The sequence below is a fragment of the Natator depressus genome, chromosome 1, assembly GCF_965152275.1.
Source record: "Natator depressus isolate rNatDep1 chromosome 1, rNatDep2.hap1, whole genome shotgun sequence".
Taxonomy (NCBI): domain Eukaryota; kingdom Metazoa; phylum Chordata; order Testudines; family Cheloniidae; genus Natator; species Natator depressus.
Genome location: NC_134234.1, coordinates 283,794,839 through 283,819,579, shown reverse-complemented (window position 1 = coordinate 283,819,579; position 24,741 = coordinate 283,794,839). Strand labels below are relative to the sequence as shown.

General features: G+C 39.1%; 1 protein-coding gene across 1 annotated transcript in view; it reads left to right on the top strand.

Moving 5' to 3' along the window:
• Nucleotides 1-22,509, top strand: part of RAP1B (RAP1B, member of RAS oncogene family) — a 77,725-nt gene extending 55,216 nt beyond the window's left edge. Inside the window, exons 4-8 of the mRNA XM_074942086.1 lie at nt 794-850; nt 8,749-8,889; nt 16,192-16,335; nt 17,898-18,013; nt 20,993-22,509. Of these exons, the coding sequence (XP_074798187.1) occupies nt 794-850; nt 8,749-8,889; nt 16,192-16,335; nt 17,898-17,984 (429 nt within the window). The 3' untranslated portion in view covers nt 17,985-18,013; nt 20,993-22,509. The remainder of the gene's footprint in view (nt 1-793; nt 851-8,748; nt 8,890-16,191; nt 16,336-17,897; nt 18,014-20,992) is intronic.
• Nucleotides 22,510-24,741: the final 2,232 nt, after the last annotated feature.

Genomic DNA, 24,741 nt, shown 5'->3' with positions numbered 1-24,741 from the left:
TCAGGGTAGCAGTCGTGTTAATCTGTATTCTCAAAAAGAAAAGGAGTACTTGTGGCACCTTAAACTAACCAATTTATTTGAGCATAAGCTTTCGTGAAAGCTTATGCTCAGATAAACTTATTAGTCTCTAAGGTGCCACAAGTACTCGTTTTCTTTTTGAGAATACAGACTAAGTAGCAAGCTCCCTTAAACTTATCAATTTGCAAACAACTCTGCCAATCCTCCTTCATGAGTGGAGTGACAGATGAGATGGACCCATATACCTTGAAGGAGAGAGATGCTGTCATATTATTGCACGCTTAAAGCAAACTGATAAGTGATAATTCCCTGATGTAATCTACTGCCACCTCTCCATTCATCCAAATTGCCCTTTTAATGATCATCAACATGCCACTTTAACTTTCTAGCTTTTGATATGTGCTTTTCCTCACAAATATTAAGTGTATGTGCTTGCTGAGAATGCCCGTTGGACCAAGCACAAGCTAGCTGTGTTCTCTGCTTATAGCAGACTGTAAAGATTTATAATACTCTTTAGTATATGGGTAACGTTTTCAAAAGTCCCTAAGTACTGCGCTCAAGATATTTAGGCTCCTAAATCACTTGGGCTTCTGAAAATTTTTTTACCTGTATCTCCTGCTTTCAGAGTACATACACAAACTTATTAAAAGCCAGGATCTTGTTTTCCCTTACTTTGTCTTGTGTATTAGATTAATTGTAAAGGGAAACAAGTTGCCTATTTGACAGTCTTGTTTTGAGAAGAAAAATTTTAACTTGATCTTTGTTTCCTTGGCAGCAAGTTGAAGTAGATGCACAACAGTGTATGCTTGAAATCCTAGATACTGCAGGAACGGTATGTACAACTAATTACCCTCTATATATATGTATTTTAAATACTTCCAAAATAGAAAAGTGGAATGACAATCAGTGGTGGTACACTAGTTTTTAATCATTCGCTGTACAACACCGACCACATTTACCCTCCCCTACACATAGCTCTCCACCAACCAGTATTTAAGCAAAATTGGAAGTAACACTGCAGAAAGTAAATTGTATGCTGCTTATGATTGCTTTACCTCGTAATAGGAAAACCTAAAATTACATAATATAAGCAATATAGGCCTTGTTAGCCCTCTCTAAGGGATAGTTCACCTCTGTGTAGGAGTCTTAAATTTAGCCCAGAAGGTGGTAATCCTGATTTCTGATGGGGAATTCTCTATACTAGGGGTCAGCAACCTATGGCACGCAAGCCAATTTTTAATGGCACGCTGCTGTCTGCCTGGGCAGACAGCAGCATGCCACTAAAAAATCCTGCCCAGCCTGGCCCACTCTTTTCCACCCACCGGTCTCTCCTTGCAGGGCAGGCAAGCTTCCCCCTCCCCCAGCCTCTTCCCCCAGCATGCTGGGTTCCTGCCCCTCCTTCTCTCCCTCCCTGCGGCCAATCAGCTGATGGCCCTTGCTACGGAGCGGGAGAGGTAAAAACGGAGCCTCAGAGCGTGCTCTACTCCGGGGACCTTGGGGAAGGGGGTGGAATCGGGGCATATCCCCTCCAGCCCCTGCCGTGAGCCGCTCATGGCAGGGGTCTGGGAGCACTCCCATGACCCCAGCCCACACCCCCCAGTCCTCTGCCCTGACTCCAGCACCCAGCCCCCACACCCCATGCCCTGACTCTTGCACCCCACACATCCCCACTCCCACCCTGAGCACCAAACAGGAGCTCCTGCGCACCCCCCCCTTCCCACCTGCACCCCTCGCACCAAATGGGAGCTGCCCAGGTAAGCGCTCCACACCCAAACCGCCTGCTCCTTCACCCCCAGCCCTGTTCTCAGCACACTCCCACCCTCATCTCCGTGCAGAGAGAGGAAGAGAATGGCTAGAACCAGGGAGAAGGTAGGTACCTACTCTATGTGGACAGGGCCAGGACTCCAGACCGGCAGCAGGCTGAGCGGGGCCGGCAGCCGGGACCCTGGCTGGCAGGAGCCGGCGGACGGAACCCCATACAGGCAGCAGGTTGAGCCGCTCAGCCCGCTGCCAATCTCGGGTCCTGGCCGCAGGCCCCGCTCAGCCCGCTGCCAGCCTAGGTGAACGGAAACCCCAGGCCGGCAATGGGCTGAGCAGGCTGGCAGCATAAGATCAGCATTTTAATTTAATTTTAAATGAAGCTTCGTAAACATTTTGAAAATCTTGTTTACATACGACAATAGTTTAGATATATAATAGACTTGTAGAGAGAGACCTTCTAAAAAACTTTAAAATGTATTATTGGCACGCGAAACCTTAAATTAAAGTGAATAAATGAAGACTCAGCACACCACTTCTGAAAGGTTGCCGACCCCTGTTGTATACCTTGTCCTCCCATGAGGTATGGTGGTATTGTTTTGTTCTAGTCTCTCTTCCTGGCAGCCAAAGTTGGGCTTACGTGGGGACTTGTGAGATGATTAGGCTTTGTGCTGATCCTCTATACAGGAGTGAATTTCACCTTTATGGCCTGATCCAAAAACAGTTTTAGTGGACTCCCATTGACTTCAATGGGTTTTGGATCAAGACCCTTACAGCAGACCTTCCCCCTCCACAACAACCCTAACAGCAGACTGGACCAATAACACTTCCCTGGGAATTAGCAGCAAAGTTCTCCTTAAATGTGTAAAATGAGATGGATCGAGTGGCCTCTTTTTTTTTTCCAAAACAGGTAATGCTTTTATCAGATGTAGTTGTAGCAGGATGACATGAAAAGGCAGAGGCGTGTCTCAGTTGCATTGGCCTTCTGTTGCTTTCATTTTTCCACATTACTCATTCAGAGTTTTATTTCCCTTAAATTATTTCTCTCTAGCTATATTGTTTCATTTTTCCTATGTTGAATCTAGTTTAACATTTTCACCAGGTTTTTCATTCTCTGATTCTTTACTATTTCTGTACACTGGTGTTTTTTCCCCTGTAATTTATGAAAGCTCTGAATGTTGCATAATATACAAACTCTCCAAAACTAGTGCCCTACTGCTTCCTTCATCGTATCATCTTTATTCACTTCAGCAGGGAACTTAACGTCCTGTTCATGTCACCTATCTCCTATTTGGTCTCAGCTTATGTTGATGTCAATCACAAGGTTTTTGGTACATGTTGCAGTCTTAACACTACAATCTGTGTATTGTATGATAAATCCTTACCATTATATAAGTTTCTCTATGGTGTTTTGGCTTCTCCTTTAGTTAAATGGTTACCCCCTAACATTTAACTCTGTTGTCAGTTAGAATGTAAATGGCGTATAACACATTCATTTATGAACCAAAACTTTAGGTTTAGGCACATTCTTTTTAACACACATCCTTTAGCGTGATTAACTTGGTTTTGTTGCTAAAATTGAGCTGAATAAGTTTAGCCATCCTTTTCTACTTTATCTGCCTAAACCATGGCTTAAATATAGAACTCTGATAACTCAGCACTTCTGTTGGGTTGTTAATTTTATGGTAACTAATTCATAAATTACTATTTTGCTAAAAACTCCTCATTTGTTCTGTAACTGGGTCTCCCATGCCCATAGTTTGGAAGAATCCTGAGGGTGGTTTTTTAGAAAGCCCTCCCCTCATGGGTTTTATCAAGCATATTCATTTTTTTGGAAATTGACACAGAACACCTGTTTACGGGGTTGTTCTGTTTGACAGAAACAGGGTTTTTACTTGAATCTGTGAATAAAAACTCTTAACCTGTTAGAATAAAGGGAGGAATGAGACCATCAAAATGCTTGTTATGGCTGTTAAGCAATAAATTATAGAACTGTTAACAAGCACAGAAGGGAAGGTGAATGGATGGTGAGTGGAGAAGCTAGTGAGTGAAATGTGCTGTCGTTTAGATATTGAGTAGAGGGGTGTGGATGGAGTTAGAAACTATTCTGGGTAGATTGGGTTGTAGGTATCTGAAAGTTTCAGTTGTCTATATTGGGCCTATTTTAAGCTATCTGATTCAACGTATTCAGTGTTGAATTCACAAGGATGGCTGATTCTCAGGGCTTGTCCCCACAGACAGTGGTGCAGCTGCACCGCTTTAGTGAATCAACTACTATGCTGACGGGAGAGCTGCTTCTGTTGGCATAGTTAATCCACCTCTCTAAGAGTCTACACCAGGAGTTTTCCACACCCCTGAGCAGCGTAATTATACCGATGTAAGTACCAAATCTCATTCTAACTGAACTGAATGTGAAAAGCTGCAATTGTGGGTATAGGAATTGTCAATCAGTATGAATTTAACTAAAGGTGAAGGAACGGGAAGGAAACAAGTGATTTGAATGGACCGAAGTAATGAGACATTTAAAAGTAAAATGTATAAGTGAAGTATCCATGTAGAAAGGAGTCTCCGTCCTCTCAAAAGGTGTGGAATATTGCCAAGCTTTTTCAAGATCAATTGTATAATTGAATGTAGCTTCCACTCTTGAAGTGGAAGAACAAAAGATTGAGTTGAATCCTCCAAGTGAGATACTTCTGATGCCAATCTTGTTGAAATGAGCCATGAGATACTGGAAGGCCTCAGACAGGAACTTATCTTCAGTATCAGCTTAATTCAGAAACACACACTCTTCGTCTTCAGTACCCCAAAATTGTAAAGATCCATGGTGTTCCATAAAATTGAAAACTTGAACTTTATAAGAAAAATTCCAACCTATTAGGTAAACATTTTACTTCAAAGTGGCACAAAATTAGCAGTTTAAAGAAATGACTGAAGCATTTCACCTTGAGTGTACTTCTCCACACATTTCAGCTTGCAGCTCCCATGCTGGATGCTGCAGCAGAAGAAAGGAAAAATTAGAGGAAGAGCTAAATTGTAACATTGTGTAAGATGGTTGGTGTAATGTATGAAATGACCCAATAATGTCTACAAGCATCCACATGGGGAAAAATGCACTCCTTGTTACTGCTATTGATACTAACCTGAAAAAAGGATAGAATGTTCAAGTAGCTGAAGATGACCTCCAGTAATGCAGATAAGTGTGACAGATCTTTGCCACTTGCTCAGTCAGTGAAAATAAAACAAGAGACTTCTCAGGTTCAGTCATTCTGAACTTCTGGTATATGGATGTTTAGCACACTATCCTAACCTCCATGGAGAAATAAACATTTAATGTAGTCCTAAAGCATGCAGCAGTTGTAGAATGACTTGAACTTCCACAGTGTGCCTCGTACATGATAGCATACTATTTCCTGTTGGTGTTTGGGACTCTCTGGAAGGCTATATTTCCAGTCAACTACCAGGTTGTCAGTTTACATGGAGCATGAGGACTCTGATCAAAATTTCACACATTTTTACATGAGACTCGGTTCTTTTTGCAACTGTATTCTCTGTAAAGTTCTGCAGGTGCCAGATGCGTGGTGTTGGGTTTTTTTGTTTGTGGGGGTCCATCTCAAAAGAAATCTGTCTAGATCTAATTAACAAAACTGGAACAATGCAAGCAAGAAAAAATGGTAGAAACTATGGAACCTCTCCATTATTTAGCCAACATGAATGATAAATACCAATGTACTCAGTTTAACCGCATAGAGTGATCAAAACTACTGGGATAAAATCATTCCTATACTAACCATGCTAAATACTCTGCTTATAAGAATCATTTTGGGACAAGCTGACTAATGTAATATGATACTCAATCAAGTGCAATGACATGTAATAAGCCAATAAAGCTGTTTTGAATTTGATCGCATCTCGCATTATTAGGCGCGTAGTGTGTATAAAGTTTAATCCCTGTGTAGGAAAAGTCAAGTTTTGTGAGAGTTGATCTAGCAGGAAAAAGACACTTTCTGTAGATGAAACACACCACCACCTGGAGTCCTACGATCGTTTTCCCAAGACCAGCCAGAGATGCAGCTCAGAAATTGGGCATTCCGTGGTCTATATTGTCTCAGTCTCAAAGATAGGGAGAGAGGGGGAAAAATCAGGCAAATCACGTAGGGTGGAGGCAGCACTTACAAAGTGGATCAAAAATGCCAGAGAGAGAAATGCCCCCAAGTGGACTGTTGGTGATGCAGAAGAACTGGCAGTGGCACTGGGTGCTACCGACTTCAAGGCCCGCTCTGGCTGGTTTGAGCACTTTAAAAAATGAGAGGGAGGAGTTTTTAAGAAAATGTATGGAGAATTCAAAGACCTGGACATTGGGTCACATGAAGAATGGTTAGAAAACAAGTGGATCGAAATGAGATGTGGCTTTGCTGAAGACATTTGGAATGCAGATGAAAATGGAATTTATTTTCAAGCCCTGCCTGATGGCATTCTCGCCTTAAAATCAGACAATAAAAAGAGGAAAAGTCTAAAGAGAATTACTATTCTGGTAATCTGTTCCATGACTGGTAAGAAAAAGGACCTTTTTCATCATCTGGAAAAGTCAAAACTTGCAATGTTTTAAAAATGTGAGACATCCTCCAGTCCTCTTTGCTGCCAGTGCATCGCCTGGATGATGAGGTACCTATTTGGTGAGTGGCTGAAGGACTGGGATTGAAAGTTGGGCCAGGATAGGAAAAAGATGTTGACACTAGTGGACAACTGCACAGCCCATGTGACGACAGATGTAGCACTGAGGAATATCTGACTTGAATTCTTCCCAATCTTCACCCTTCAACCATGTGATCAGGGAATTATCAGAACTGCCAAAACATACTTTCACAAGCAAATGGTCTGCATGGTATTGCACCACATTGATGACGACGACGCTGCTGCTGTGGAAATTGCCAGGAAGATGAGTCTTTTTAGATGCCATTCTAATGCTTGCAAATGCCTGGTATGTCGTCGATCCTTCAACAATCTGGAATTGGTGGGGGAGAAAGGAGGTCTGGCCGTAGCACCAAGCAATTGTTGAGCCACCAAGAGAACTCAATGCACACAAATTTGGAAGAGTGGATAAACATAATGACAACGCTTTTGTTACACAACCTGTCTCTGAGGACATTGGAACTGAAATCAGAGACCAGTTTGAAGTGAAACCCGAAAACAGTGCAGAGGCTGATGATGATGATGATGAGGTAATGGTCCCATCCTTGACACAAATGACAGATGTGATGAAAACTTTGACAAATGGCTATTGTACAGGGGCTTCAATGATTTTTAACCTCCTACATCACCTTGAAAGGGAGGTTAATGTTGTGGATTGTGCATTGATCCAGAGAACACTAACAAGTTTGTAATCACAGTGACTGTCTCTGCATTGTGCATTCACAGACATGCCACTCTGGTGACAGATGGTGACACTGCAAAATAAATATTAATGTGGGTGAATACTTTTAGAGTCCATTTTGTTTTTACATTTATGTTTATGCTATAAAAGTCGGTGTCATGCACTTTCAAACTGCAAAAAACATAAGACATTTTAAAAAATTTGTATCTTTGGATCTTTAAGAGGTGTATAGCCCTGCTAACTTACACTTTGTGTAAAGTAACATGCTGTACAGTATTAATTGCCTTGAGTAAAAGCACCAGCTAAACAATTGGAGGATGATAGCATTCTAACTGAGCAATATGCTGGTATGGTTTTGTTTCCATGTTGTATATGTCTAAAGTCTAAAGGGTCAATTTCATCTATTCTTTGCAGTTCTGCTTGTAAGAATCAACCACTTATAAGAATCAAATCATCTGAGATGGATGTGATTCTAGAGCACTGTACAAATAAAATAGGCTGAACCCAGAACAGAGTTAGAAATGTAGCAGATGGGAACATAATCTTTAATTTTTTCCCTCTTTGCTAGCATTTAAAATGGAAAATCTAGATTTGTACCTCAGGTTCATATTTTCAAATGTTCCATATTTCAGTTAATCAAAGGTAAAATAACAGACCAGAAGACTGTCAAGTACAAAAATCTTGTCAATCTTCATGTCCAATGTGCTTAGCACCAATCAAATTTGTTTAGCGCGCTTGAATTGATTTTACTGTAAAAGGATAGGTGCTGCAAAAGCAAATAACTTTGTATAAAAGAGAGGATATAAAAGTTCTAACTAGTTAGACTGAACTTGCTGGTCTTGTTTTTTCCTCACAAAACTGCAGGCTTTCATTTTGGACAATTTTCCTTTTCGGACTAATATATTGAATAACACAGTACAGTAGAACCTCAGAGTTATGAGATACTTTATAACTGACCAGTCAACCACACACCTCATTTGGAAGTATGCAATCAGGCAGCAGCAGACACACAAATAAAAAAGCAAGTACAGTATAGTACTGTGTTAAACGTAAACTACTAAAAAAAAAAAGCAGCATTTTTCTTCTGCATAGTAAAATTTCAAAGCTGTATTAAGTCAGTGTTCAGTTGTAAACTTTTTAAAGTTACAGACCTATCTCAGTTACGAACAACCTGCATTCCCAAGGTGTTCGTAACTCTGAGATTCTGCTGTATGTGTTCTTGTTTTTTTCATTTAACAAGACCTTAGTGGATTTATTTTTCTCTTTTTGGGAAGAGAAATTACAGTAGCTCTGATTTGTCACTCTTCTGGCGTTATAGAGATTTCTTGACCGATCCTAGAGCTGTTATCAAATACTACAATCTGCAGGTTATCTCCCAGTGTATATATAAAAAGACCAAAAGTCAGATCTATAAGAATATCTAAGGACTATAATATTACGGTTACAATGGACAGGATAAGCTTTTAAAGTGCAATTTGTGTTCCAAAAATGTAAAACTTCACCACTCGTGATCCTTGTCTGGCTTTATGTGCATATTGGTGATCTGGCAGCGTCTATAAAGAAATTCAAATTAACCATTGAATGTCTTTTTTTCATTACAGGAACAATTTACAGCAATGAGAGACCTGTATATGAAAAATGGACAAGGCTTTGCATTAGTATATTCCATCACAGCACAGTCCACATTTAATGACTTACAAGACCTAAGAGAACAGATTCTTCGGGTCAAAGACACTGATGATGTGAGCAGTCCCCTGTTTTTGTAGGAAAAAAAAATATTTAAAGTCCTCATTATAAATGCTTTTTAGAGCTGTACTTGCTTTGATCAGATACATCATTGAATTCATTCCAGGCTTTAATTTGAAAGGCAAATTGACCAGTATGTGCATTGTACTGAAAATGTGACTTCTGCATCAAGCAGTCAGGAAAAAAAATCATATGCATTTGTATGGTGTCTAAAGTGAATCTGTCACAGTCTGTTAATCTTTTGCTTTTAAGTACTCTGTAAGTGTATCTATAAGCTTATTTTGACTAGTACATCTAAAACAAAAGTACTGCAAAAGACCCCCGTCTTTAAAGCTGCTGAGTTTGGTCTTGCAATTTCAGTCTTCACTGTTGTTCTGTGAGTGCTTATAACAGTTAGCTACAACCCAATTTTGCTTTCAACGGTATTGTTATAAAATGAGTATTTTAGCTGTGGAGACATCTTTGAATTTCTTGCTTACAGAAAGATGTACTCTGGTTAATCAAAATGGAGGATTTTGACAGTTTCCTTTTTTGAAATAGTACTTGCAAGACTAAGCTTAGTATTACTTTCACACAATCTTAATTTATATCCCTCTGTTACTAATGACTGGTCTTGAAAATCTTAATGAGACTGAGCCTTTCAGCATTTAATTGGGGCTATATTACTACGGTATAGGATGTATATGGATAATTTATCACTTGAGTGAGGGATAACTTTCAAAAGTTTGAGTGTTGCTTAAACTTGTGTTGAGGAGCAAAAAAAACTATTGCATAAAGGAAAAAGAGGTAGATTTAATGTGAACAGCTGAGTAACATGTCTTATTTTGAAATATTTTAAAGGGAGTGATATCAACTAGTAACACCCTGTTCCACTTCCTTTTTAGAATCATTTGTTTTGTTGGCTTCTGAAGATCATAATCTTGTTTACTGTAACAGACATTAATGGGGGGCAGAGGGAAGCTACCTCCAGCTTTTAGTTAATCTATTTAATGTTCATGAGGAATCTTGACTAATTTCCCTGAATAGATATAGCTACATCTGCTACCACTACTGCATGGACCCAGGAGACATTGAACTCTTAAATTTCTGGAAAGTTTGTTGTGGGTGTACTAGTACATGCACAAGATCTGGTGCAAGTCTTCACCTCAGTTAATTCTCTTCTCTCTAATGGAACCCTAAGAGCAAATATCATCCCAGTGTCCTGAACGGAGGAAGAAAGTAATTTCTAGATAATGTGAATCTTTTATTTTCATCCAAACCCGAACAAATTATTTTTCTATTTAGCAACAAATGAGCATTTTAAGGAATTGGATGAAAACCAAGGCAACTCGAAGAAGATTTTTAAACTGAGTCTTCATTCAAATTGTCAGGCTTTTCTGAGCAAATAGGAAAAATCCAAAGGCTGCCTGAGAGGTGTATTTAGAATGATTTGGTACTGAAACGTATACTACTTTCATAAAGTCAAATCTGAAAGTCATTCAAAAGAAGGAGGAAGAAGGGAGAAGAGAACTGATATAGAGGATGAGAGTTCCAGGTTGCCACTTTGGCTAAAAACAGTCCTTTTTAACATGGTTTCATAGTTTTTCCTGTTAAATCAAGATTGGAAATAAGGTGTAAATATTTAACAGAGTAACTAACCATTGGAACAACTTACCAACAGTTGTGGATTCTCCATCGCTGACCATTTTTAAATCGAGACTAGATGTTTTTCTAAAAGATATGCTCTAGGAATTATTTTGGTGAATTTCTGTGGCCTGTGTTATACAGGGGGTCTGACTAGATCAATGGTTTTCAATCTTCATTTGCAGACCCCTAAAATATTTTAAATGGAGGTATGGATCCATTTGGAAATCGTAGGCATAGTCTGCAGACCCCCAGGGTCTGCAGACTACAGCTTGAAAACCACTGGACTAAATCACAACTATCCTTTCTGGCCTTGGAATCTATGAAGAGGGCAAGCTAGGTCTAGGTAAACTCCTCAAGGCCAGATCATCCAATCTGTATTCAGGTAATAAAACTCAATGAAGTCTTGCTTGACAAACTGTAGGATGTAAAGTGCAGTTCTGCTTTGAAAAATTAAGTAAAAAGTCTTTGTGGGGCTGTTTCGGTGCCATCCACGTCAAATGTTAGGTTTTTTTTCTAGTTGCTAGTGCTATCAGCTGGCTTCTTTTCTCTTGTGCATCATCTCAGTCCTGTGAACTAAATTGTGATATACTGTGTAACCTTGTGTTTGGTGGGTTTTCACAGGGTAACTTGCCTGTAAATGGAGCTGAAGTAAACAATTCTACTGAGGCACTGCACAAAGAGGAATGGAATCCAGTTTGCTGTCCTCTTTCTTGTTAGCCCTGCAGAACTAACCAGTTTTGGAAGTAAAACTAACTTCTTGCTTCATTAAGCAGATCTGACTTCAAATAGAAGGAGCAAATCTCATTTTAAAGAGGTCACTGTACATAAAATCTCATTTTAAATGAATAGCTGTATTTCAGGACTTTTCCAAGTGTATTCGAGGGTACCTCAGGAAATCTAGTGGTAAAGCAGCTTCCAGTCTATACCAACCATATCATAATTTTAAAATGTGACATGGAACCTGATACACTGATCAGATTAGATCTCCCCCCCCCCCCCTTTTTAATTCTTAGCCTTATAACCTTCTCATCGGTGTGTTTATGGGTTACTGCTTTTTATTCCACAAGAAGTGCGATGTATAGAGTTAAAATCTGGGTTACTTATTGGGAACTGAAGTTCTCCAAATAGCTAATCCTATCTGCTCTACTTGCCATTCCCAAATCACTTTGGATTATTTACATCTAACAGATAATGGAAACTGAAGCGGGAACATGTTCCATGTGTTTGTATATAGGTGTTTATATATGTCGCACACATGTCCCGTGTGTTTATATATGTTTGATGCACACTGAGTGCCAGCCACTCAGTGTGCATCAAACTTTCCTGAAACTTAGTTCCCAGCAGCTCTTGGGTCCAATGGCAAGTGTCCACAGGCAGAGTGGGGATTATGGACATTACCCACTTTGAAAACTCCAGTTACAGGTAAGTAACTGAACTGTGTGTCATTAATTCAAGGTCAGAAATTAAGTATGTTGCATAAGTTTGGTTTCACTTCAGATATTTGAATAACACAGCCTTCTCTGAGTGTTTGCCCCATAATGTGTTATTGCAGTCTTTTAGGAAAGGATACTTAGGGGAAGACAGAGCAGTACAGAAGCAAATTTTCTCTGACAAGGCTAAAAGAATTTGGCAAACAGCTTTGAGTAAATTGCATCAAAACTGTTCTTTCCACCAAATCAGTTGGAAATCTTAGAATGCTATAGCTAGGTTCCACAGTCATGTATTTTCTACCAAATGATATCAACTTTTTTAGGGCTGTCAAGCGATTTTAAAAAAATTAATCGTGCTTAATTGCACGATTAATCAAACTGTTAATAGGATACCATTTATTTAAATAGTTTTGGATATTTTCTACATTTTCAAATATATTGATTTCACTTACAACACAGAATGCAAAGTGTACATGCTCCCTTTATATTTTTGATTACAAATTTGCCCTAAAAAAGCAAACAAAATAGTATTTTTCAATTCATCTACTACAAGTACAGTAGTGCAATCTCTATCATAAAAATTAACATACAAATGTAGAATTATGTACAATTATGTACAAAAAATGTATTCAAAAACAAAACCATGTAAAACTTTATAGCCTACAAGTCCACTCAGTCCTCCTTCTTGTTCAGCCAATCGAGCAGAACCCCCTTATGAACATGGACATGTGTCCTCTGGAATGGTGGCTGAAGCATGAAGGGGCATATGAATGTTTAGCATAACTGGCACGTAAAGACCCTGCGATGCCAGCTACAAAAGTGCCATGCAAACTCCTGTTCTCACTTTCCGGTGACATTGTAAATAAGAGGGCAGCATTATGTCCTGTAAATGTAAACAAACTTGTTTGTCTTAGCGATTGGCTGAACAAGAAGTAGGACTGAATGGACTTGTAGGCTCTAAAGTTGTACATTGTTTTGATTGTAGTTACGTAACACAAATGTAGATTTTTTTGTAAGTTGCACTTTAACAATAGAGATTGCAGTACAGTACTTGTATGAGGTGAATTGAAAAATACCATTTCTTTTGTTTGCCATTTTTCAAGTGCAAATATTTGTAACAAAAATAAGCATATAAGGTGAGCATTGTCTACTTTGTATACTTGTAATTGAAATCAATATTTGAAAATGTAGAAAAACATCCAAAAATATTTAATTTCCATTGGTATTGTTTAACAGTGCAATGAAAACTGCGATTAATCACGATTAATTTTTTTGAGTTAATTGTGTGAGTGAACTGTGATGGATCAGCCCTACTTCTTTCGTATTTTCCCAGGACACTCCTAATTTTTTGTTGTATTCCAGTTTGTCTTTTTGCGGGGGGGCAAATAAGCCTGCAAAAAAAAAAAAAATTGGGTGCAGTTCACTGTTCTGACTGAGGCCACAGCTCTTGTTGGACAGTTAGAGGTTGTCTGTTATCCTATTCCCAGGCTACCTTTGCTGCTGTTGTCATGTTTCAGCTCTGTCTCCAATGTAAAAGTCACAGGGTAGCAGATCAGAGGGGATGTGCGCAAGAGAGAGTGTGCATCACAGCATCTTAATTGCAGGGTCTGAATGAGTTCCCTTAATTGCTCTTGTGACTGCCTTATTACTAGAGCAAAACAAAGGCATGTACTGGTACAGTAACAACTCAACATCATGGTTCTGGGCATTCGACAAAATATTCTAATTGGCTGGTTTCAGAGGCTTGATGTCTTAACCATGTTTAAATTAAAAATGCATGTGACATCACTAACCTTGTCATGGGTTCAGGCTTATTACAATGGTTAACATCAACTTATGTAAATAAGGTGTCAAAGGAAATAGTGAATCTTTTCTCTACTCCCTCCTTTTGTTCATGTGTAAAACACATACTACAGGTCTTGGGTTTTTCTGCCTTTGCTTCTACCTTCTCCCTGTTCCTGTTCAGTTGCTAAACTTTGCAGGCATCTGATAGATTATCTCTTCAGAAGGTAAATCGGCTCCTAATTTTTTCCTCTAACAAAAGTAAATTCTCTGAGCTGTCTGAAAAATACTGCAGCTGCTAGAGAGGGGTAGCTCACTTGTCCTTTAGCTGTCTTGCTTGAAATACTTCAGAGGCACCTGGACTGCTGTTCTCAGTTCAGCGTAAAGCTAACTTTTGGAGGATTAGAGTAGGAAATTTTGACACTTTCGTAAGTTCCTTTCTGAGGGAGAAATAGAGGGATGCAGATCAATATTTCTTAGATTTTTGTCTTTTGAGCACAATCATGTGGCTTTTGAGCACACAGGAGAAACCTTCGAGAGTGTTCAGTTTACAGTCCCATTAATATCTGTGAAGTTCTAGAGGGCCATATATGGCTCACAGTGCAGTTTATACACTCAGAGCCCAATCTACTTCTCCCTCTTGGCTGCTTAGAGTGGAGGGGTCTTTCTGAATGTTAAGAGCTGGGAAAGAAGAATGAATACCTTTCCCTACCCTCTGAAGCAGGTTCTCTTTGTTGCTCAGATACTATAGGGGGAGAGATACTTGGGGTTTTTTTTATTTCACTGGTGGTCTTTCTTTGAATTTGGCTATTCCACACTGCAGAATATGTTCTTACTCCTACTTCTGAGTAAGGCATGCTGCTGTGATTACTGCTGCACTTAGTCTACCTTGGCAGTAGTTGAAAGGAATGAATAGGTATGTATGCAGGTGAGAGGGAGCATTGGTGGGTTAGGGAAATGAACTTAAAATTCAATATTAAAAACCAAAAAATAGGCTCTATATTTGGCCTTATCCTTGTGCTTTAACACGATTCAACTGAACTTTTAAGACACTATTTAATGCTTTTTAAAATAAATGCTTTTAAGAAACTGTGCAGTGTTCGTAGACCTCTTGGGTAGATGAGGTATTGAATGTGTTAACTGACCAAACACAACTGGCTGTGTTCATGCTGTATCTGTAAACATTCTGGTAAATGTGAAATTTGGGAATTGAATAATTCACTGTTAAATTTCTTGAAGCAAATATTGCATACTGCGGATAGCCATTCAGGTAAGTGCAGTGAAGGGTCTTACACAGTGATACAAACTAGACAATACAGATACCTTCTAAAGAATCCTGGTCCAATAGGACCTGGAGGATTCATAGAATCCAAGGCCAGAAGGGACCACTCTGATCATCTAACACAACCTCCTGTATAACACAGGCCATAGAACTTCTCCAAAATAATTCCTGTTGAACTATAAAGCATACCTTCTAGAAAAGCATCCAGTCTTGATTTAAATGTTGTGATGGGGAATCTACCACAAACCTTAAGTTGTTCCAGTGGTTAATTACGCTCATTGTTCCCCAAAAAAAAGCACTAGGCCTGTGTTCAGGGTATCGTGGTCCAGATAATTCCAGATAGGCCTTTCCTTAAGCGCAGTTGCTCATTGAAACTCCATCTATATGTGGAAGCTTCTTAGTCAAGTAATGACATTGCTCCTTTCAGAACAAAGATCCACCTAGTTAGAGAACTTACATAAGGTCAGCACCAGAGGGGGTGAATGCTCTTGATGTGGGCCTCAGATTAGAGCAAAACGCTAATACTGTGGTTATCAGTTTATACATGGTTGATTGAATGTGCAAGAGCAAGCTTTCCACCATAATGTGGCTGAAAACAAGGTTCTGGGGGCTTGGAAGAATTTTTTTTTTTGGTGTTTGCTTTTTATGAGAAATATAACCATTGTACACATTGAAAAAAACAGTAACTACAGTGTAGTAAAACATGTCAAACCCATACAACTGCTGCCCTCCATCTCTTCACATGTACTGCTGAAGTCAGAGTTCAAGTTCAGAAAGGGTGGGAAACTTGAACAGGAGCTGTGTGGTCTCAACTTGTAATTTAACCAGTGAAGTAGTTTTTTTTTCAGTAGCTGAATACAGCTGGCAGTCTTCAGTTAAGAGAGGCTTTGGGGTGAATAGCTTGAGCTGATTAATAAAATGAACTCGAAGTATTTTGCACATGTGACCAGATCCTGGGATAATCAGCAGTTCAGTTTACAGTTCTGTAACCTGATCATCTTCAAATCAAAGTGACTTGATGTAACTGTTAACAAGTAGCACAAAATCTGCTTCATGTAAGATATCCGGTTTCTCTTGCGTTGCTTTTTTTCTCTCTCTCTCTTCTCCCTTCCCCATCGGTTGAAATTCAGCTTCTGGCTTTAAGTTTATATATAAATTAAAATATCTGTCCTATTTAGGTGCCAATGATTCTAGTTGGCAACAAGTGTGACTTGGAAGATGAAAGAGTTGTGGGAAAGGAGCAAGGACAAAATCTAGCAAGGCAGTGGAATAACTGTGCATTCTTAGAGTCTTCTGCAAAATCAAAAATAAATGTTAATGAGGTAAGGCTTAATACCTTATGAAAAATGAATGAATTGCTTTTCTAACAACTTGCTGCTGCTTCTTGCTATCTAAGGACAAAATTCTGAACTTCATGTTAAGTTCCCTTAGATTTCAGTGGGCAGAATTGTACCCTAATGCTGCAAGAAATTTTACATTGTCAGATGTTTGTAATTAAGACTTGCTAGCTGTAAACAGCTAGGTTTCTTAGTATAAACTTTAAGGCTTTGGGCTTGCAACTGCTTTCATTTCTGCTTGTTAGATTTTTCACCGAACATGCAAGCAATTCATTATTATACTCAGTTGTTCATTGAAAACACATTGGGCAGAACACTTGATTTCTTGCTTTTTCAAGTTTTTTGACTCTTGTGATAGAGATGGAGCTGCAGGGTAGCTTCTCTGGAGACCAGTAGGGAGTATCCCTGCCACAAGAAATGTCTTGTACAAATGTCGTTACCAATTGTGTTTAATATAAATGATCTTTTGGGGTCTTGTAGGCCTTAAGCATATCTAATTTTAAACTATATCACAGCTAATATGTATACTTTCCTATTTAGAATTTCTGGAGACTACCTGTTAGCCAATAGATAAATCCATTTTGTTAATGGTAAAAGTAATGCTTTTTATTGGATTAGAACTTCATGCAGTAGAAATGGATAGGAATAGACTATATTCCAATGTGGAAAATGCCCCGGGAACTAACTAATGCAGCTACAACCTATGAACTTGTTTCAAGATGTTCAGAGATTGAGAGGAGGAAGAACCTTATTTATAAGTGAAGCACATGCTATTTAATTGTAGTATTTAGATCTGATTGACTTGCATCTAAATTAGTGTTCTCACGAAATTCCAGTCCTCGTACAATTCCAAATTAGATATGTTCCTACACTTTCCGTCCTAGTTGATGCATTTTTTTGCTATGAGCTTTTCAATTATTGCCGCATTTTACCCCGAGGAAGCTGCTGAATGAAACTTTTATTTTGATTAAAAATCAGGATAGTCTAATTTAATAACTTGTTTAATATCTGAGTACTGATTTTTTTCTCATATTTAAACACTAAATTGATGGATCTTATCAAATGTGTAATTTATACCTGACTGGTTAAAAGCATGTAACATTCTAAAATATACAGTAGAATTCTAGTAGAATCCTCTTAAAGGGACATTATCTCTTTAGAAGGAGTAATTCTACAAAAAGGACAAACTGCTTATGGCTCAATTTTGTCCACTGTATTTGACCTGAACACTTAATTACAAATCAAAATGATGCATGTAGTTAATCATGTTGGAGTGTGAAATACAGTTCAAATATATGTGGATACAGGAAACTTTGCCTGCAAGACAAGCTGCTTTTGATACTAAGTGAAGTATTATACCTTGGCAGCTTTAACTAGAGGGGGAGACAGAAAACAAATAGGTATCTACTCACATTTTAAATAGATCGCAAAACATGAAGGTTTAAACGTGCACATTTTTTAAGTGAACAAACGCATGAAAAGCTTAGAGGCTAGAAGTCGGAGAAGTGGCTTAAATTGCGTAAACTAAGAACTTCTTGTGCTCGCAGATCTTTTATGACCTGGTGCGGCAAATTAACAGAAAAACTCCAGTGCCTGGAAAAGCACGCAAAAAGTCATCGTGTCAGCTACTTTAATTCATAGATGTATTGTAGCTCTGAGCCAGGTAAGCTCACTCACTTTCTTAATTTTCTCAGCTTTTTTGTTGTTGAGCTACCACTAACCGTTTTCAAAGGTTCAATTTAGCTATTAAAGAATAGGAATGCAAAATAGGATCTGAGGTTGGTTGGTTGGTTTGTACATAGAAATAGAAGTATTTAAAATAGTGTTTTGGGCTCTGCCATTCCAGAGTCAAATGCAAAGGCATGTATAAGATATGCGTCTCGCACTGATGGACCAAAATCTTTTGACTGGCTAAAGAAACAATCTTGCATAGACATCAGAAAATGTAAATATCATATGAGATATCTTAAAGCATTAAATGTAGCTAGCCAAAAATAGGCAGACTTGTATGAAGTCCGATTAAACAAAATGTATCTTACTGACAAAATTGCAGTTCTGGAAGACTGTAGTATACTACAGTAAAATGTCATCTTTTGCTATGTGATTTGCTGTAAATATGTACATAGGCTTATAGAATGTGTGTTAAGCTATATTTAACAACTTGCTCTGGACTGTAAGAGCCTTGCGTAGGTTTCCCTAACTTAAGAGTACATTTTCCTGATAGAGGAGGAGTTCATTTTTTTTTTAAGAGATACGTTGCAATGTGTATATTTGGAAGCAAGCTATTGGTCAAAATCATGTTTCATATGCATCACTCCTTGAAACTTTTTTTTTACCTGGAGCTATTGGTTTACTAGATTAACTTTTTTTGGCGTGACAATTAACTAATGCCTTATTTTAAGAAAGCTAAGAGCAAGCTCAAGCCTGCACTTTTTTTTTTTTTGGCAAGATTTCTGAGAAATTGGTGAGTCACTGACATCACAGGGTATCCTCGGATTTCCTTTTTCCTGGTCACTTGCATTTTCAGCCTGGATATGGAGACAATGCTATACTCTTGTGGTTGTGCTGTCAGTGGATAACTGTCACTGGTTCACCTTGATTCTTTCAGGTGTGTTGTTCCCCTTCAATAGCCTGTTCAAGTGGATAGGATTGCATTTCAGTAGTTCTTTCTGGTGTTCTGGTACAGGATTGCCTCATCCCTCCCACTCAGTGTATTTGAAGCTTGTGTGAGTGGAGGGAGTTTTGCTGTCTGAGCTATGTTATCATTAGTATCATAACATGCAGACCTGTCTTAAAATTCAGACCGTGCATGGTCTTGTCTTTTCCAGTATCTGGCCAAAAAACAGTCTAGGCTGAGTGAAGTGTCTGAATCCAAATAAAATTTGAGATTGTTTGTTTGGTTCCAGAAGCATCTGGAGAGATTGGCAAGAAAAAAGTAAACTGATGGGTCTGGACCAAAACCCTGGATAGATGCCCCCTGAACTCTGGTAGAAGTGGTAGTATTCTGTGCATTAATAATAATCCATACCCTAACTGCATGGTTTGGGCTCATCACCAGTGTAAAATGCAAGCTGGTACAGAAGTGAAAGTTAATCTGCTTAAACTCAATCATGTGTAGAGTTTATCCAAGAATCGAGCAAACAGGAAGGATTTTTGTTCATGGCTGAGTCACTGAAATTTTAAACTTGGTACTACAAATTGGGGGTTTGATACTTTGATGCTGCATAGTCTCACCACTTCAATCACTCTACATCAGAATCACAAGGTTCTAATAGCAAATGATGGATGCTACTGTTTAAGGTCATTTAAAAGCATTCTGCCTATATTTCCCTAATCCCATTAAATTCACACTAACAAATGGTGTGCCTATAGGGGCATCAGCATCCACCTGTTTGGGTTTTTTGCTCCCTGTCTAATGTCTTTACAAATCCAAGTGTCAGAGATTAGTTCTTCACATGACTGCACTAGTGACTCAACACAGTAGGCAGAGCACATGGAAAGAAATGTTTAAAGGAAGACTTAAACTCCTGCTTTTCATTGCTTCTTAATATTTAACAAGGAAGGTACAAAGGTAGAAACTACACTTAATTTACACTTATTTTTTAATAAACCTGGGGTACCTCTTCGGGTAGAATTTTTTTTTTGTTCCTCTTCCTGTATAATGCTACATTCCCATTTCAAAATTTATTATAACTTCTCCATCTGATTAGTTTTCTGAAACTTTTAAAGAGGCAACTTCCAAGGCTGTTTTCATTGAAAGGGTGAAAGTGAAAGGTGTCCAATTACAGTAAATACCCATGACTTTAGAGTATTGAGGCAAAAGGCCAGGTAATGCACTTGTACACAAGTAATAAAATGCACTTATCAAACTTCAGTTTTGGTGACACATTGGCTGATTGGCCCATAAAGCTAGTCTCCCTTTCTCACAATATCCTCCTCAACCAATCTGACTTCCTTTTCTAAGGTCCCTTTTATAACTAAATTGTGTTTAATGTACTTGTAAAATTTTGCTTTTGACCAAAATACACTTGGAAAAAGATCTTAAACTATTTTGTTGAACTAAATCGGTTCATGAAGGGTTGGGTTAAGTGTGCTATAAAAATTTTCGGAAAGTTTTTTAAAAAAAACCCTTAATTCTCAGAGCCCTTTTAACAATTTTTATAATCTTCCATTGTACCTGATCCAAAATCTGTCAAATGCATCATTTTACATGACTTAAAGAAAAAAGTTGCTGGTATAAATGTCTTACAACTTTTTACTTTCCAGTGTGAAAGCTGAGGCCTGTTTCCTAAGCGTGTGCGTGAGCTATTTCAGACCAAATGCAGAACTTTTGAGAGCTGATTTTTTTTGGCGGGGGGGGGGTGTTAGTAATAGGTAATGGATATTTATTTTTTTAAAGGGACATAATTTAAATCAAACTCTTTACCTATTGTTGCAAGTTGCACTTAAAATTACTATATTTCACTGTTAAATTTCATTAGATTTGAAGTTGGTGTCACTGGGTCTATAAACACTGCTGAGTTAGGGTCTTAAATGCTACTTTCAAAATTTACTAATTCACCTTTGTTACACTGTGAGATGCAGAACTCTTCAGTCCTAGAAAACTGTGCTTTAATACTAATCTCCTGTTTCATCATTACAGGTCTGAAGAACTGTTGCCCAATTCAACAGTGCCAGCATTCCAACTTTATTAAACCTACCAACATTTTAAATGGACTTTCCTGTGGTGGTACCCTTTAAGAAGTGGATGAAAGCTACTACATCAGTTTGCACATTGTAATCACTTTCCAGTGTCACGAGAGATTTTTACTTATAAATATTCTAACTGTATGCAACTGGTAAAACCAGAGCCTACATCCAGTATTACTGATAAGAGACATTCATCCACCGATGTTGTACATGTATGAAAACTGTGTACTGTATACTTCAATAATCCCCATACTTTCTATTGGAGAGTACAATAATGTAAATCCTGAAAGCACCACTATTTTAGCATAATAAAAGAAAGTCCAAAGAGCTCCTATATAGACTACTCCAGATAACTTTGCTTCATCGGTATTTGTAGCTTATTGTAACTTTTTTTAAAGAAATACAGGATCATCATCATCTTATTATACAAAACCGCTTTGATTAACACAACAGCTTTAGTTTTTTAATTTTAGGAAAAACCTGTGGAGACAGTGATCTAGTCTTTAAAATAAGAGTCCTTTCAGTATGTCTGAGTAAAGACATTGCCTTTAATATCTGTTGGGAAGGAAATGTCCAGACTTTTCAACCTTTTATTGTATGTTTCCTTTTCCTTGTTTACATAGGGAACAATGTTTATAGTTGTGTGTACAGTGGGGGTCTACAACAAGAAGTGTATATTTTAAAATGATTTTTTTAATGATTTAACAATTTTGTAAATCATTTTCAGGCTTCTGCAGCTGTAGATTCTCACTGTTAATTCCCTTGCTTGCTCATGCATAAGTGTATTTGCAATACCAAATATACAGGTTTTAGTACTTTTGCCTGTTAGTGATTGTTTTACATGTGTAACGTTTTGGTTGAGATGTTAAATGGTGGAAGAGTACTGTGGATGTGAATGTGGGAAGTAATTTTAATCATGTGTAATTGGTCACAGGGCCTAAGTTGCAGTAATTAACTTTTGCTGATTTATTTAACAATGCCTTGTTGCTTTGTATGAATTAACGTTTGGGTGTAAAGATTGTGTGTATATCCAACAGGGAGCCACAGTATTTAAATTGACCAACCTAATGTTACAACTGCTTTGAGGTGGCCAAATGTAAACTAAAAGCCTTAATTAAAAGTGGTGCAATTTTGTATGACTTAGCATCAGTAGTTCAATAAATTTGGATTGCCATGCAAGGGCTTGCATTACAATTATCTACTACTTGAATGTTTTGTGTAGTGTTTTAACAGTGCCAGTAAATACGGATTTAACAAGTTTAAACATAATGTGCATTTTGCACTGTGAGGCTTCATGGATCTTAAGACCAAAAGGAACCATTATGATCATACAGTCTGGCATCCTGCATAACACAGGCCATAGGAATCCATCCAGTTTAATATGGGTGAGTAAGTGCCCATTGATGACCAGGACTACAAATGTTGTCTAGTGTTACCTAGACATGTGGGAGGTTCAGAGCACTAGTGGTACCACATTGAATTTTTCTTTCCCTATGGAAAAAACACTTACTAAAGGAAGCGATCTATAAAAAGGGTTTGATGTTCGGTGGCTGGGGTACTTGAAAGTGTTACCTAACTATTGTGTTTTTATACAATTACCTTATCTCTAAAATCAGCATGTTATGACTATAAAGTCTCTCTGAAGTGGACTAACATACTGCTTCTTTCTAGATTAAAACATACTTTTATTTGATCTTGGGCAAACTTACTTATTCTAATAAATATTTATGCCATGCTAGGTCCAGAATTAGCTTGCGCGCGCTCTCACTCACTCTCACAGAGTTTAAACACTTTGCAACCTTAAAGTCAAGCACTTAGTTAGGAAATAGTAGAATTAAGGTTGCCTGTGCCACCTTAATTCAGCCCCTTATTTGTATATGCATTATGATTGTCTCTTACATGTCATTATCACGTACTGCTTTTTCCACAAGACCCCTTCCTCGGTCAGTACACAGAATAGATGAATAACTGCTCATTTAGTGAGCACCAATATTTTGTTTTATCCTCATTGTCAACGTGTGTTACTGCAGATAATTCAGTTTTCAGTTAAGGGTTTGAATAATTTCCTCATGGGGCTTTCTGTGGCACTTATCACTGTAATATGAGTGCTTCACAAACATACATTAATTTTAAAACATCTCTATGGGGTGAGGGAATGATGTGATACCACCATCTGTAAAATGGGAAGCTGAGGCACACATTAAGGTCAAAAATTTCTGCTAATTGTGGATACCCAGCTTGAGATGACCAGGACCTAATTTTTCAGAGTACTTAGCATTGTGAGGCACTTTGTATGTTCAAAGCCCAGCTCTAATTGACTTCAGTTCCAGCTGTGAATTTCAGCATATCTGCCAATCGGAACCCTGAGCTTATGCCCAGGTGACTGAACTCCAGTCTGCTGCCCCATCGCCATTTGCCCCCTGCTGCCACTGTCTCATCCAACATCAACAGGGGCCAGGCCCCCTGTCCTACCCTGACCAGGAGGCACAGCATCCATTGCTTCCTGGGGGCTGCCTTGCCCCACATCAAAACTTGTGTGAGCATTGTCATGGGTGGTGGGGCTCTTGAAGCAGCCTCCAAGATGTATGGGAAGGTCCTCTACCTGACATCAGAGGCTGCTGCCCAGGAGGTGGTGGAGAAAGGCATCTCAGGGGTGACCTCTTTTGTGCCCCTCAAACCCTGGAGGACCTAGGTGTACATGTGTCTTCACCTCCATCTCACCATTCCTCCCTAACACTGCCCTTCAGCACTCTCAGGCTGCGCCCTAAGGACCCCACTCTCTGCCATGTCATCTTGTTCTGCTGGCAGACTGCATAGCAAGGGGAGCTTGGAGGGGTCATTCATGGTGCCTTGTACCGGGTCCATTCATTAGGGAAGGCTTGGTACTTCCTCTGATGGGTTTTGCGGAACATCCAGAGGGACTGTCTCTTGGCCTGGTGAGGAGGGGTGTCCAGCACCTGCACTGCTCAGGAGGGTGTAGGCCCTGCTTCTGCTGCTGACCCCATCCACCTAGTTCCCCATCTCCTCCCCCAGCTGATGATCCTGCTTGGGTGCAGGGGTTGCCCTCCCTCACATGCTCACCCAAGATGACAGATGCTGCTCTTGTTAAAAGCCTTTCTGGCAGGTGGGAGGAGGTGTATATAGAGAAGAAGGTGGTGGTGACGAGAGAGAGGTCCTCTCCTGGGCTACCTCAGGGGGAGACCATCTCTGCTTCCCCTGAGCCGATCTTTCATGCACTCTGCACCACACCCTCCCCTTCTGGTCAGCCCTCCAAGGATACCCTAGAGGCCTGGGTACTGGCTATGAGGAGAGGAAGTGCAGCAAGCATAAGTTCTGGTTGGATCACAGAAACCCACCTGATGTGCCTAGACTACCTCTGAGCCTGTTTTCCCTGCCAACTTGGAACTTCAATCTCTTGCCTGGTTTGAGCCAGACACACTTGCCTGCTGCAAACACAGATCCAAGTCTGAACCACATCCCCCCACAAGCTGCAGGCTTAACTGAAAACAACTTAAGAAGTGCTCCTGTCTCCAGCACTCAGATACCCAACTCCCACTGGGGTCCAAACCTCAAATAAATCCATTTCACCCTGTATAAAGCTTATAGCGGGTAAACTCATAAATTGTTATCCCTCTATAACACTGATAGAGATGCACAGCTGTTTAGCCCCCAGTTTTAATACTTACTCTGGGTTAATTAGTA